Consider the following 15,381-nt stretch of genomic DNA (forward strand, 5'->3'; position numbering starts at 1 on the left):
GCAGCAGCAAACATACTTACTTTCACAATTTTGCCCAGCCTGGTCAGAGCACAGAACCCACACAAGTTTTCCATATATGTACACTGATGTTCCAAGCAAGTCTTTTGAGAAAAAGCTATGTCATTTTATTTGTTGTTCCTTACATATATTCAAGTTACTGAAAGTGTGGAAGACAAAAAACCAGCAGCGAGATGCCAGATTTTACCACAATGCTTAGTATACTTTAAGTGACAAGATGTGTTTTTTCCTGTTGCAGTTTCAGGCCGTGGCAAGCCGATTAAAAATGTTGGCTATTCCTAAACTACTAAAAGCATATAACAAACTTATTAAAAACATACACTATGTAGAGTTAAAACTTAAGGATCATAAAAGTGATAAACCCCTTCTGTTAAATGTCAGCAATATCCCATTATAACAATTTTTAAACAAGACTTTTTTCAAATACCTAGTTCAGGCACAAAATTAGCAATACTTCTAATGCTACTCATTCTTACATGCTCTGTTCTTCCACAGGTGCTTTTTCTAATGTTACACACAGAAGTCATCAGTAGTTTGATTTTAATATTTTCAGTATAGCATCAGCAGAAATACTTGTATCAAGCTCTAACCAACTTTAAAAAAATTCAGGTGGGCCCAAGCTTTATCCTAAAAAGGCACCAAAATCTGCCAAGTCAGAAAAAGACTGCAAAGTAGGGGATGAAGAGGGGAGAAGAAACAAAAAAAAAAATAAAGTAGTATTCTAAAAAAACAAATATTTTCCATTGAATAATGCTAAATATGCTAACATTTTGTTACTACATGTAAAGGGTGTGTTCTACAACTTTTTCTTCAGTACTAACTAGTGAATAGTCACATACTGGAACCAGCATCTGATAATACTTAATTTTTGCCCAGAAAATGGTATAGTACAAGTGAAATATCTTAATGACACCCTATTGGCATAGACAAAAATCAAAGAGATTTATAACTTATTTTAACTGATAAATCGCTTGATACCACGTTAAACTTATCAGAGCCTATTTTAGTTTAGCTGTAACAAGAGTAAAAACTAAGTTATTTAAAATTGGACATAACTGGTTTATTTAATTTGAAAAACATTACAGAGGAAAGGGCCATCCTTGTGATAGGGCAAGACTTCTTACATGGTCTTATTTTCTTCTAACTACAGTTTTTAGTATTTGGATTTTTAAGTTTTGCTGTCATTATGCAGAAAACATTGCTACATTTCCTAACTGGACAGAACTCAACTTCAAATCACCAAGTCACCTTAAAAAGGCACAAAACCTTATGTGCAACAAGAAAGGACCTTGCCTTGGTCAGAAAGACAGAAAATCTCTGTACAGTTTCCTCTGCACAGAGTCTAGTAAAATTAAAGAAAAATAAAAAACCAGCAGTGGTGATCACTGCTTTATGGTTTAATATTTACTGGTTATACCTCTCCCCTATTTTTTATTGTACAAGTGGAAGCACGAAGCTCAAGTTTCCAGGAAAAGGTATGCTCTCCTCATTGATAACTTCCTGGGAAATAATTAATGGGAGAAGAAAACAAATCACTAGGGGTGAAAATAAAGCTTTGCAATACTCCTTCGCAAATGTTCCCAGGGGTAAAAGGGGATGCTCTCCAAGCTTTACACATCTCCTTACCATAATTTCTACCTAGCTTCATCTTTGACTCTACATTCTCTCCCTTTCAGAAACTTTGCCGAAATGGCATTTAAGAACACCTGTATAGAAAAAGTGTATTACTACAGTTACTTTGTTGGAGGTACTTCTCATTCCATCTTGAAACAGAAAATACACGAATAAAGTGTTGGAGATAATAATTAACTAGCATGGAGACTTCAAAACATATATCCTCTTTTTGTGGGTGTAACTGTAAAAAAAGGACTGCACAAAAAGGCTCAAGGAAGTGAAGCAAGCACAGTGACCTAGCTAGAATTTTACTCTATTTTTTTTTAAGAGGGGAACTGGAAGCTCCATTGACAGAAACAGGCCAAAAATAAACTCTATTAAAAAATTTCAGACCTTGGGAGGCTCCCACTGCTCACTAATTTTCTAGGTTATGAACCTTCAGAGTAGATTTCTGACCTGTTACTAGTGAAATAATTACAGGTAATCACAGATACAGTTACTCAACTGAATTAATATTTAAATACTTCCATTAAGTACTTTAATTCAATTTACATTTTAAGTAGTTGTTTGTCACATAGCAAAATTCTCCTTTATTATTTAAAAATTAAAAAAAATAAAAATAAAAACAGCATGGTTCTCTTCAACCAGTTTTTTAAACAGCAAACAGATGTCAACAAGCCTTACAACTTTAAGGTCAAACATGAATATAAATGATATTGACAAATTCTAAGATTTTTACAGTACGGATTGTAAACTGTAGCTTTTAAAAACATAGCTTGAATTGCCTATAAACCTGCCATTCCTAAGAGTCTTCTACAGTTGTTAAACCAGTGTAAACAATAAGTACACTTCATGTGTTTCTTCTTGCACTCAAATTTTTATGCACAGCTGATTTTTATATACATACTTCTCCAGTAAAATCATGTATATATGCAAGAGCCATAGATAACAGTAGAATCATTACGATTTAAGTTAATATTGCTGCACTTCTGTCTACAGTATAAACAAGTTGCTGAATCTCTGCCACGCTTAAGCAGCACAATAATATTGGGGTTTAAGGTTTATTTTACTACACCAATATTTACGTGCTGCTAGGGCGGAACAAGTATGACAGCTCTTCTGTTCATCCACGTCAGGACACAAATTTGTTAATAGAAAAATTTATATTAATATCTTCAACTGTTTCTCTTCCTTAAACTTCTAAAGCAGCAAATAATGATTCGCATCTTAATTAGAGCATGCAAACCATGATGTGCTGCTAGAGTACTTTAAGGCCTCAAGTGCAAGACTTAAAACCTAGATGGTATTTTTTACAACTATAACTGGAAAAACAGCTGTATTTAAGATTAGTTTTATTCATACACCAACCTGTAAAATTAAGAATCTGTTATGGTCCAGATCAATTCCATGGCTTCGAAGAAGAATACCAACATCTCTGAATGTCGTTTTCTTTCCATTGATGTGGTAGACTGAAGAATTATCTCTATAGGCAGTTCTAGATACACAAAATTTGCTGTTAGGAATAACTTCATAATCATCTCCTTCCTGTTTTGAGGAAAAACAAAAGCCAGAAAAACAATTACTGTATCACAGGTTTACCTCGTATTTCACAGTTAAGCACAAAAATTTTATAATGCTAGGGTTTTAAGTCAATTGCACTCTCAGGTCTAGTAGAAGTGGAAACTGTCTTAGAGCTGCAAATCAAAAAAAAAATTAAAAAAAAATTTGAGAGCCAGACAAAAAAAAAAAGCCCAAATAATTTAAATTGAATGGCCTTCATATTATGCTTTTCCCACCTCTAATACAATCTATTGCTCTGAAAATACTTAATTTATTCCCTTTACCACTGCTTCATATCACAAAGGAAAAGGCCTGCTACAAATTTAAGCTGGCTGTGCTATTCTGTTCCCTAAATTTTAGATTAGGGAGTCTTGAATGACTTAACTCCTGTTTGCATTTTAAACTCCTCTTTTATGGTGCTAGGAAAAGGAATTACTTTTAGCTGAGCAGTTCTAAAGAGAAACTGTAAAGGATAAAAAAGTAAAACATTAAAGATGTGACAAATATGACATCATCAGCTTCAAAATAGACTTGCCTACAAAGCAACTAAAATAAAGCTGGTACTATAGTGCATGCTTCTTGCAAAGACTTAAACTGGCCTACCACTTTCCCAGATTAACCCCCAAGAGCATAATCTAGTTGGTATCTAGCATATGAAGACGTTTTTTAGATCATAAATTTAGCTTCTAGATATTAGCAAAGTCCACTGGAAAAAAATTACAATTTTTGAATCTGATTATTATAAATACAAGCAAAAGGTATGTATGTATGTGGATCAAGTCAAAGAAAATTGTATCTGTCTTTTAAAACAGTTCCTTCAAAGGCTGTATATATTGCAAATTTATCATCACAATTTCTGATATTTTAGTGTACATTTCCCACTATTTTGACTGATCCCAAATTCAACAGCTGATACTTCAGCCAGAATGTGTGCACAAAAATTAAATTTAAATAAAGATAAATTCCTTGCACTCTAATTGCAATAAATCAATATAAATGTCCACAAGTATCTATCAATACATTGAAGTTGCAAGCAATTTTTTTTTAATTTGCCAACACTTTATTTTATTCAAACAAAATATCAGGTTCAAAAAAACCTAGTGGTAGGATGTGAGGTCCATGAAAAATCTGTTTAAAAATTAAAAGTATATAAAGTGTAAATAAAAGCTTCAGATTCATTATATTTTTCTAAATTTAGATGACCTAAACTAGTTTCTATTTGGTTTGAAAAGTTTTGCTTAAATAGGTTTTATTTCTTAATATATGCTCGCATTATGAATTTAAGAATATATAACATTTTCAAACATAAACTTAGAAATTTGTAGGGGTCCTACTAATTCCAGAAATCAGTTCTATTTACTTGAGGCAAATGAGAGAACAACTTTAAAATTATTTTTTAAAATTATTATTACATATTTCTAAATAGTTATAAAAACACATGTACTAGATATTAGTCTGGCAGAAAATATAAAAAAGTGCTTAATATTTTAAGAGCTGCACTACTCAAGAGAGGAATATTTTAAGCAAATGAACTTTGATTTCATGTTTTATATCCCAAAAGTAAGCTAATCATGCTATGAAGTTTTCCCTAACTCAAACTGAAATGATCAAATGCTAAAAACTTTCAAATCCTTAAAGAAAAAAAAGTCTCCACTGCTCTGAATAGAAGCATACATACCTTGTCAATGATCTTTTGGAAGTGGATTTCCACAGAACAACTCTGGATATCTGTATGTTCATCAGAATTATGGATCAGCACAGAGAGTTTTTTGGATCTGATTTTTTGTGCTCGATACCCAAACACAAAAAGCATCGAATCGATGATATTGGATTTTCCACTACCATTTGGCCCAATAATACATGAAAAACGCTGCATAATAAAAGGGAAAAAGTAATATTGAAAGGAAAATAGATCCTGGCCATTGTACATCACCCATTTAATTTATGAACAGTTCAAAACACAATTATTCCTAGCACATGAAACTGCAGACTATTTGATAGCTTAGTTTTTACTGCCAAAGGTAAAGCAGCACAACTTATTTAATAAAAACCCCGCACACCTCAACTCAGCTTTCTAAGATTTAACTTGTTAACTCAAAGCAATACTGCATTTAGCAAGCATGTTTGCAAGAAAAGTTTCATGATTAGCCACGTAAGCCTCTTGTGGGCATTAAAAAATATTCTCAGTCTTCAAAACACACCCCTAAAAGTTCTCCAATAAATGAAATAAAGAGAAATTCTGCTTTTTTAAGGCTTAGTGACAAATTACAATTGTACAGTATCACAAAGTTGCACTTAACTGTCTTCTTTACTGTCCCATGATGAAAATTTAGGATAACACTATATAAGTAACTCTAAAATTTAAATATTTTTTAGGTATTTTGAGGCAAGCTTACATGAAAATACAGAAAGGAATACTAACACAGAGTGAAGTCTTACCTTCATTTAAAAAAATGCTTAAGGCAAATGACAGATACCTTATGAAAAGGTCCCAAAGTTTGCTCCCCTGCATAGGATTTGAAGTTCTGGTTTACAATATGAGTTATCATAAGACGAGGAGCACCAGCTTCATTGGTCACTACTGGAGGTGGGGGAGGAGGGATGCTACCCAAAATCTCTTCTAAACTTCGATTATCAACCACCTCGCTTGACACTGCTAAAAATCATCAGAAACAAACAGAAAGGAAGAAAATAAAATACTGTAAGCTTTCAATGACTACGCACCTCTTAAAATATTCAACTGGAAAAGCAAATAGTATTTCTATATGAACCAAGCCTATACTTCTGCCTGTAACTACTAAAGTGAGCTAAACAGAATTGTAATTCTTCTTTCCATGAACTGACTCTTTAAGAAAAGATACTTAAGATGTCCCATCAATGCACTAGTGGTTTTTTTCTTTCATTATGTAATTCGTATTCTAACACACTTTAATAGGCACTCTGCAATTGCAATAGCTACAACCGTCACAATAAGCCTACAAATCTGAAACAGGCAAAGTCTTTCTAATTAATAAGTGCAAAGCCACATTTTAAGCATGCTCACAAGTTACTCTGCAAGATTTGGGGATCGCTGCACAATGCTCTGAAAGCTGTAATGACAGCACAACTACTCTGCAAAGACAGGAAGTTTGTTACGAAAACAAACTAGCCCCCTGGATATCAGTTAGTTGTAAGGAAAGCAGCTTTTCAACAGTCACTGGCAACTTTTTCTTCAAACAGACAGTAGGTTTTGCCACCAGCTTCAACATATCAATCTATCTGTCAAATACCTTGCTTTAATAATTGCACATCTGGTTACCTAAAAAGACACACAGCACTGTTTTTTCCAGACATTTTCAGGAAAAAATTCAGGAAACCCAAGAAAATACACTGCTTCATGAAAAAGAAAGTCAAATCATTTTAAGAGTTAAGTAAATAAACTTGACATTTATTCCATTCCAAGAAATCCCATACCATTGGCTGCATATAAATTTTAAAAATCCTGCTGTTGTACCACAAACTTAAGGACAATGTTACAGATCAGGAATATAAGATAGGCTTTATTAGGAGAAAGTCTCCAAATGGCTTTTGCACTTGTACTAAATCACTGGTCCAAACACAGTAACTCTTTGCAAGCCCTCTTTAGCAGTTTAAAAGCAGTTAAAACTTGCCAGGAGTCAAGGCTTTCAACATTCCTTTCTAAAAGAAAAGAGCAAATCCTACCTGGAAGAGTTGGCAGATTCAACTGAACCTTGTTGCTTAACAGGCACTATCATCAAGTTTACACATCATCAGAACCACAATATTCAAACCTACCTAGTGGAGGTATTTCGCCAAGCTTTCTGCTGCCTTCGTTTTCCACTTCCATGTCACTGGTGGACTCCTCTAAGGGCTCTCTGCCTTTCTGATGGGCTGCTGTAGAGGGTCTGGTGCTCTTGCTTGGCATGATCTCTGTTGGCTGTTCCACTCCAAGCAAGCAAGACTACTGAAGGAATCTATCTCCTTTGCTAACATAAATAAGAAAACCCCGTGATCTAAGCATTGAATGACAATTCCCTAAGGAATATACCTACATGTTTGCCCAGATGTTGGACTAATTTAGAAACTAAAGACTAGAGGTATTTTGAAGACAAAAATCCAAATTTGCAACAACAAAAAAAAAATCAAGATTTGCCTCATAATGATATACTTTAAGTTACATCACCCCTCCCAAAACAACACACCAACACTTATCTATAGGAACAGCATCAATCTACCTACTGAAACATCATACAACCGTGTTCCATGCTCAGAGAAAGCAACCGTGATGCTGGGGGCAAAAGAGTTAAAGACACATTTGCAAAATAACAAACTGAGTAGCCATATAATCATACTCTCCTAGAAGCATTCTTCACACACACATTTCAGGCCTGACACACATTTTACTTTTAACAGTCCACGCTGACTATATATTTCTTATATATATCGATAGATAAACAAAAAGACCTGTATAATTATAACAAAGACTTGACTCAAACAGTTTAAATCAACACACTAATTTCACAAAATATAACACAATCACTACTGCTAGCAATTAACATTTAGCAGAGAAAGGAAAACAAAGTACCTTAATCTAGCTGTGATGTTAAAGTTAACTGATCAAGAACGAAACATTACAAAAGTTCATCAGCTGGCACTTAAGCACAGCTCCCAGAAAGTATAAATAGAAAGCAGCCGATGAGAAGACAGACGACTGTAAGAATGAAACTCTCTCCAAAGAGTTTAAATTGCAGCAAGTGGCGAAGTTAGTTCGCAGAAAAACAGACATGAGAAAGTTTACTTCTCACAAGATAAAAAACTGACGTGGTTAGAAAGTCATCTTACAATTGGTGCCAATCATTTGACGTTTTCAGACCTACCCCCAACCCACACTCTCATGAGAGTCCTTCATTTGGGACAATGGGGGAGGGGGGAAATGAGAGAAAGAACTCATTTTAAGGCAATTTGAGTCTATGCCCCTGTTAAGAAGTGTTCCGCAATGGCTGTCTCGGACAATTACAGCCTCTCAAAGTACCAGATTTTTTTTTTTTTTTTCAAAAACTGCTCCACTCCAACAGAATTGTGCAATATAGACCTATTTACCTTACCAACCCTTCCCCCCGAGAATACTTCAGCAGAATGAACAAGCATAACTACTCGATCTCAGCTTTTAAATCGCGATAAATTAGCTGCCACATACTCTAACAAATTTAACAAATTCGTGCCCAGCCCCTCCCCCGAGTCAGCTCAAAGGTGTTTGTTAAGGCATCTCTCGACGATCTCCTGCCAAGTGCCTTTTTTGTTACAGAGATGGTGAAAGAGAGTCAGAGACGCACAGAAAGGGGTCCTTATTAACAGCAGATTAAATATAATACCGATAACCCATGTCTGCGAAAAGTTTTCGGGTTTTTTTTTTAGTCCATTCGTTAATTAAAGGAGTCCAACTGCAGGCTTATCGCGGTCTTTTTCAAGTTGCCACGGGCTTTCTTAAAATTTCTCTCTCATATTTCAAGCATAAAAGGAGCAGGCAGACCTATTTATAGAAGGGTCCCTGCTTTGTAAACAGATTAAAATCGGGCCTCACTGCTGCCGAAACGTACTCCTGTACTTCCCCGTCCGAAATGGGGCTCTGATTCACGGTCCCCCGTGGTCCATAAGGCCACAGCGGGAAACCCGGAGATCTCTCCCATGGGCTACAGAAGACCCTCTCATCCCCCCTCCTCAAACCCATCTGCCGAAACCAGCCAGAACGGATACGCCGGACACCATGCCCCGCCAACGCGGGGACCGACCGGCCACCGGGCAGCCCAAGCCCCTCGGGAGGAAGAGCACTCGGAGGGGCAACCCCCGCCCCACTGCCCGGGCCCGGAGAGAAGGGGTGCCGCCACCTTTCGCTCCCCTAAGGCGAGGAGAAAAGATGAAAAAATAAGGCGCTGGGCAGACCCGGCCACCCCCCTACTCTCCCCCACAGCACCCCCTGACCAGGGAAGCGCCCTGAGGACGTCTCCGCCGCCCTGCTTACAGCGGATGAAGCCCCCAACTCCACCTGCCCTCAGGCGAACTGCCGACGCTCCTGCCCGAAGCCCTACGCGCCGAGTACATCCCGCGGAGCTGGTACCTTTGAGGGCTGGCGCCTCCCGGCCCCAGCAATGCTGCAGGCTGTGGCAACACGGGCGACTCCAGCTGCTACCGCAGCTCGGCGACTTCCACACTCGAAAATGGCGCCCAAACGGCGAACTCGAACCGAAATTCGTTAGAAAAGCGCGGGGCATGCTGGGAAGGGAGGGGGCCGGGCTCCCGCGGGTTTGAAAGGAGGAAAAAAGCCCCGCTCTCCCGCCATCTTGTTTTCCGTTACTGCGCGGATGGGCTGGGCGGGATGAGAAAGTAAAACAAACCCCGTTCGCCGCGGGGAGCGGCTCGTTTCTTGTGGGGAACAGAGCAGGGAGACTCGCGGCCGAAGGTGACAGCGGCCCTGCTCACCCCACGTGCAAAGGGTTTAATTTTAGAAGTAGGTCAGTGGGCGGCGCCGGGTTGCTCGGCAACTGGCGGTGAGGTGGTGGGGCAGAGCAGCGGCGTGGCGGTGCTGCTACTGAAATAAGTTTAAAAAAGTTAACTAATAATAAGAAAAATAGTTGAAAATTATGGGGACGCGGCGGGTTCAAAGCCTTATGAATTAACGGGCGGCGCGGACAACACCCAGCCCTGTCACCTGGTCGGGAAGGGCCCGTGAGGTGGCGGTGGGAGGAAGAGGAAGTCTCGCGGGAAGTAGCCATAGAGACGGAGCCGCTTGGCTGCGGGGGGAGCGGGTAGTCGCCGCCTTGGCCTGGGCGCTCTTGTGGCGTCGCGGGACGGAGAAGAAGGCGGGATTAGCTCGAAAGTCGCTAGGGCTTGGGAGCCGGTTGCTACCTCAGCGGTCCTTGCCGCTCTGTGCTCTCCCTCTCGCTGCCGGCGCAGGTAAAGACGGGCTGGGGGAGCGGCGGTGGGCCCCCTCCCATTGCCGTCGGGGGAGGCTGGCGGTCGGCAGGTCTGACTCACTGCCGCAGTGGGCGAGAGGGTCCGGAGCCGTGACCCCCTCTGGGCGTGGGAAGAGGGCTGGGCTGGGCAGAGAGAAGAGATTGCTCTAGGCTGCGAGGTAAGGGCGGGGGAGTCCCGACCCCTGACTCCGGACGGCCCTGAGGGAACGGACCCTGGTTCTCCCCTGAAGAAAGAGCGGGGTTAGCAGATTAGCCGTTTGAGAAGATGGAAACTTTGAGGGAGAAGGGGATGCCGGCACGGCCGGGGAGCAGGCTTTGCCGTCTGTGTGGTGTCAAGGGGCTGTGCCTTGGGTGTGGGGACGCAGATGAGGCTGGAGGACTTGCGGTTCCCTCACAGCCGCCCCGTAGGCAGCAAACTCTTGCTCCGCCAACCGCCCGCCATCTCTCTCTACTCCGGAGGGGAAACAGCTGAGAGGAGGAAGGCGGCGTGGGGCTATCGTCTGCGACCGGGGGACCGCCGGACTGTGAGGCTGGGAGAAGCCGAGCCAGGAGCACAGTGTCAGAGTAACTCCTCGTTATGGCTCCATCTGTTTTAAAACTGCCAGCGAATGCCTTCAGCTAACCTGCTGATGAACTTGTGGCAGAGTTGTATGTAGTACGCTCTAAGAGGGGTTATGATGAATGTAGCTGTGATGACAGCGGGTGAGCTGTGCGCCTTAAGGGTGACTGTTTGGCCCTTCAGGTTAACAGTGTTGAAGCCGTTTTCAAAAATTGTAATAAAGTTTTGCTCTTGTCTTTGAAAGGAAAATACTTACCTCAGCGGCTGTATATCGGCACAAGAGAACTTAAGTGTTTCAACCTGTAACGTTTTAGCAATAAGTTCCTAGCATCACTTGGACTTTATCTAATATGTTTATACTAAGCAATCAGATAAATATACAGTTAGGTATTGTACAAACAGAATTCCCTTTAAACTCAGGCGTGGTTTGATGCTTATTTTTTCACAGTACTAATGTAATACTCAATTTTGGTGTATCTTCCTTTTTATTTTTGGCTACATATATATATGTTTGCTTTATTTTATTGCAGTTATATTTACATCTCTTTTAGCGCTCTACAACTGAAATGCGACTGAAGATTTCACTTTTAAAGGAACCAAAACATATCCTTTCTCTCAGAACAAACCATAGAACAGCATGTTAATTCTGAATAGACTTTTCCAGAAAGGATTTCTTTATCATAGGTGTAATAGTACAATATTTGTAAAGTGCAAATGGCTTTATATTTTGTTCTTTTCTTCACCTTGCCATTCAGTGCAGCCTTTAAAGGCAGCATTTAAAGAGCTGTTGAACACTCTTAAAGTAATACCTTCCCTTGAGAAACTATCAGTGTTTTGCTAGAAATTTTCAAGATTTTCTTTACCTTCTTTTTTTGTAGTGATAAGTTAAAATATTTCCCAGACAGGAATAGTGATATATCTGCTTCCTTGTAATAGGCATGCATGTAGCAGATGTAAACAAAATTATAATTTTCCTGCTAATAAATCAGATGTGTCAACTATATATGATGTGATGTTAACAAACTGACACATTTGAATTACAGTTGGATGTTTTGCACATTCATTGTGCACTAACACCATTCTAGAGTTATAACCCAACATTTCAGCTGTGTTTCAATAAGTATGCATCGTAATAAGAATTATATTTTACATTATAGTTAGCTTCATTTTTGCTGAGTGTCTAGCAGCTCTTTTCTTGACACCAAAGAACAAAGAAAGAATGAAGAATCATATTTTAAATATCAAACATTCCATGTAATCTTATCAAAATAACTTTCCAGTACCGTTCCGTCAGTTGTGTATAGCCTACATGAGTTATTTTATAAATTTATTTTTAATAATAAAAATATTCAGATTTCCTTAATTAAATTAAACATAAAGAATTAGTGAGCTGTGTGGGATGGACTACAGCTGACGAGCTATATTCCTGCAGTGATGATCACCAAATAATGAAATGGAACCTTTTAACCCGTGAGACTACTCGGTTAGTGAAACTTCCGGATGACATTTATCCCATAGATCTTCACTGGTTTCCCAGAAGCATAGGTGGGAAGAAGCAGTCCCATGCTGAGAGCTTTGTTCTAACAAGCTCTGATGGTAAGTCAATTTAAAATATTTATAATTTCATACCATTTTGTTCTTATGTCACTCAAATACATGCAAAGTTATTTGCAGTTAAATAATTTGCAATAAAGCAACCTCAAACACCTATGCACCAGTTCTACTGGTGTAAAACTAATAACTGCTTTGATTTTAATGCATTTTATTACTGTAATTTTCTCCAGTACAGCCTTATCAAACATACCTCTGTCAGCAGATAAGTCATTTTTAATGTAACATCAATTTCTATCATCTTTTTTTCAATTTCACAAACCAGTAGCTTTAAATATGTCTGTACTGCATGTCTACATAGATACCAGAGCAGTTGTGGTTAGGAAGACTTATGACCAAGTGACTGAACTGGCTTAACCATGATGTTTAATATCAATGTAGGCAATTTCTTGGACATATTTCAAGAGCAAGAGTCTTGAATATCCCTCCAAAGCATCTAGTTATGACTGTTGTCAGTAATACAGTAAGACCAGTACATATGCCCACTGTACTAGCAGATGTGTATATATATGTGTAGATTTAGTATGCTGCTATTTGTTCAATATACTAGTGTACTAATACTGAACTAGGTAATCCAGTATGGAAGCTGCTGTATTCCAGTGTATGGATATGGTTTTGTGGAAGGGAGTTGGGACAAGAAGGTTTAATGATTGTTTGGGTTTTTTTCTTCCTCCCCAAAGAGACTAGGAATTGATTTTACTCAAATTGCATATTGTTAAATTTTTATTCCTGCATGGAAGCAGATATATTCCTGTCCCCAGTTAAGTGAAGAAATCTTAATAACTGGTTTTATTACTGGTTTATATTAATTATGAAGCAGTCCAAGTCCATACTGTTATGGTCAGAGTTCATCTCCTTAGTACTGTAATGGTGATTATGTTCCATGCCATCAGGAATTTTCTGTGCATGTTTTCCCTTTTGTTTTTTGGGTTCCCCCCCACCCCCCCCCCCCAACAACAAAAAAAAAACCTGCCACATTTGGAGCCTCCTCTTCTTCATCTCATTCTTTATTTAAACAAAATATGAAAAATAATGTTAACAATAAATTTTCCTAATGCCCCCCACCTTTTTATTCCTGTTACAAAGAATTTACAATGTGGAAACGCTGTAGTTCAGATGAACCTTTCTTCCTGAAACTACCAAATCTACCAGTTTGATCCTTTATGAAATCTCCTGGTTTACATTGACCTTGTTATAAAAATTGCATTGGGTTAAAAGCTCTGCTAAGGAACAAATCCCTGATGTAGCCTTGGAGTGCTTGATTGACAGTCCACTTGCAAGAACTTGCTGATGGGCTTAGTGTGTTAGTTTGTGAATGATTGCTGATACTTTTCATGCGTAACATCCAAGATCTTGGGGTACAGGGGACTTGGAAGAGCTTCATGACTTGCTTGCAGAAGTTGGACAGTCTTTACGCTGATCCTAATTTTTTATACCTTTGGTTTATTGGGTTGATAATGCTATTGGAGGTTTCAGAGTAAGTCAGTTAAATTGTCTGGAGCTAATTATGTGCTACAGAACATAAAACATACTAAACATAGTTTATGCTCTTTTTGTCAGGGGTCAAAGATGTTGGTGTTTGAGTGATACTTCTATAGAAATGGTAGTGATGGGAGTTTTGGTGAACTTAAAGCAATATGTTGCTCTAAATCTCTGCCAGCTCTTTCAGGCTGATCAGGTCATGGTCAATTGTTGTAGAGTGTTTCCATCAGGATAATAATGGCCATCTGCCTGTGACTGGTTGATAGCTTTCCCAGGGACCTATTGATAGTTTTAATGGGATTAGTGGAGAATTTCCAGCTAACTTTTGCCCATGTTTTGGCCAGAATCTTGAATTTGTGGGTCTAGTATGGTTTGTGGGTTTGTTTTTTTTTTTTTTTTGTTAAGGGGAACTAAATGGAAGCTCTTGGCTAGCTTCAGAGTGAGCTTGATGGGGACCAGAAGGTTTGTTACTGAGCAGTAGCAGTCTCTAGCTGATGCGTCCGGCATTGTTTTCCATATGGATGGAGAGAGTTATTTCAATATATTGAAAGTTACATTTCAACTTTTAACAGAGAGTTATATTTAAATATGTATGTATATATTGAAAAAGGTAAAAGAAGTTCATTCCTTGCAGGAAATTTTTGAGATTTCTCTAACTTTTGGCAATACTTGCACTTAAAAATTAGGAGAGTTCAGTTCACTGAGTGGAGGCCAAGAATTCTTCAAGATATTTATTACTTTCCAAGGAATAAATGAATTGAACTTACAAAACAAAAGCAGGAGATCTTTTGGTCAGTGTCTGAAAGTTGGCTCCCTGTTGTTTCTTAGGTAGGGAGGGAACCAAGTAAAGTAATTTTTGCAATACTTGGTGCTGAACTTTACTATGCATTTTAGGCATCTGGGTGTAATGAAGTATTGCTTTTAGAGCTTTTAAGGTGGAAGTGGAAGCTTTTGTGAAAGCTGAAAGGATGATTCATTTGCATCAGTTAATATTTGCATGCATTATAGTATTATGCTGTGGGATGGGGGCAGAATTTGCCTAAAAAAAGATAATCTTCAGAAAGTCAGTCAAGGATCAAGATTAACTGAGCTGATTTCTACAGAATTTGTATACTTTTCCCTTCAATGATAAACATGGGGCAGAAGGATTTTGGTAGGTCAACTGGTGCTCTTAATTCCTTGCTTTTTTCCTCCTTTTTCAGTTTTCACATTTGTATTTCTAATATCCTGGTGCTGTAAAGTTCTAAATTGTATGTGCAAATAGCGAGCAAAAGAGCAACTGTAGTGAGTCAGGTCTTCTGTTAATTTATTCTGTCAGTTTTCTAGTGTTATCAAAATAGTATGCTAGCATTTAATGTTCTGCTTGAATAATGCTTTGACGGTTGAGTGAGGAAAAATGTATGGGCTACTACTACATTAATGAAGAAAAAAACTTAAAATTCTGCTGGGTGACCTTTTTTAATATCACTAAAATATGTAAGGAAAATAAATCATATTCACAAATGTATTTAGAGAGGTTGAAAGTTGATTTTTTTTTCAGATGCATTCGAAAATTAGCACATTGCA

At 38.5% G+C, this 15,381-nt stretch overlaps 2 protein-coding genes across 3 annotated transcripts in view; one reads left to right on the plus strand and one right to left on the minus strand.

The window, feature by feature from the left end:
• SMC4 (structural maintenance of chromosomes 4) overlaps positions 1 to 9,770 on the minus strand; it is a 39,576-nt gene extending 29,806 nt beyond the window's left edge. Inside the window, exons 1-5 of one of the 2 annotated variants that reach the window (XM_061452627.1) lie at positions 9,308 to 9,770; positions 6,988 to 7,178; positions 5,670 to 5,848; positions 4,871 to 5,062; positions 3,001 to 3,177 (exon numbers count right to left, since the gene is read on the minus strand). In XM_061452627.1, coding sequence (XP_061308611.1) covers positions 3,001 to 3,177; positions 4,871 to 5,062; positions 5,670 to 5,848; positions 6,988 to 7,117 — 678 coding nt within the window. In that variant the 5' untranslated portion in view covers positions 7,118 to 7,178; positions 9,308 to 9,770. Of the gene's footprint in view, positions 1 to 3,000; positions 3,178 to 4,870; positions 5,063 to 5,669; positions 5,849 to 6,987; positions 7,179 to 7,777; positions 8,441 to 9,307 lie in introns of those variants that run through there. The other variant, XM_061452628.1, reaches the window with a different exon arrangement.
• Positions 9,771 to 11,285: 1,515 nt separating this feature from the next.
• Positions 11,286 to 15,381, plus strand: part of IFT80 (intraflagellar transport 80) — a 52,976-nt gene continuing 48,880 nt past the window's right edge. The window contains exons 1-2 of the mRNA XM_061452629.1: positions 11,286 to 11,321; positions 12,093 to 12,318. Of these exons, the coding sequence (XP_061308613.1) occupies positions 11,289 to 11,321; positions 12,093 to 12,318 (259 nt within the window). The 5' untranslated portion in view covers positions 11,286 to 11,288. The remainder of the gene's footprint in view (positions 11,322 to 12,092; positions 12,319 to 15,381) is intronic.

This window comes from Pezoporus flaviventris, unplaced genomic scaffold (assembly GCF_033815535.1).
Source record: "Pezoporus flaviventris isolate CSIRO_AGI_PZ_B2104156 unplaced genomic scaffold, CSIRO_AGI_Pfla_v1 ptg000013l, whole genome shotgun sequence".
In the NCBI taxonomy this organism is placed as follows: Eukaryota; Metazoa; Chordata; class Aves; order Psittaciformes; family Psittacidae; genus Pezoporus; species Pezoporus flaviventris.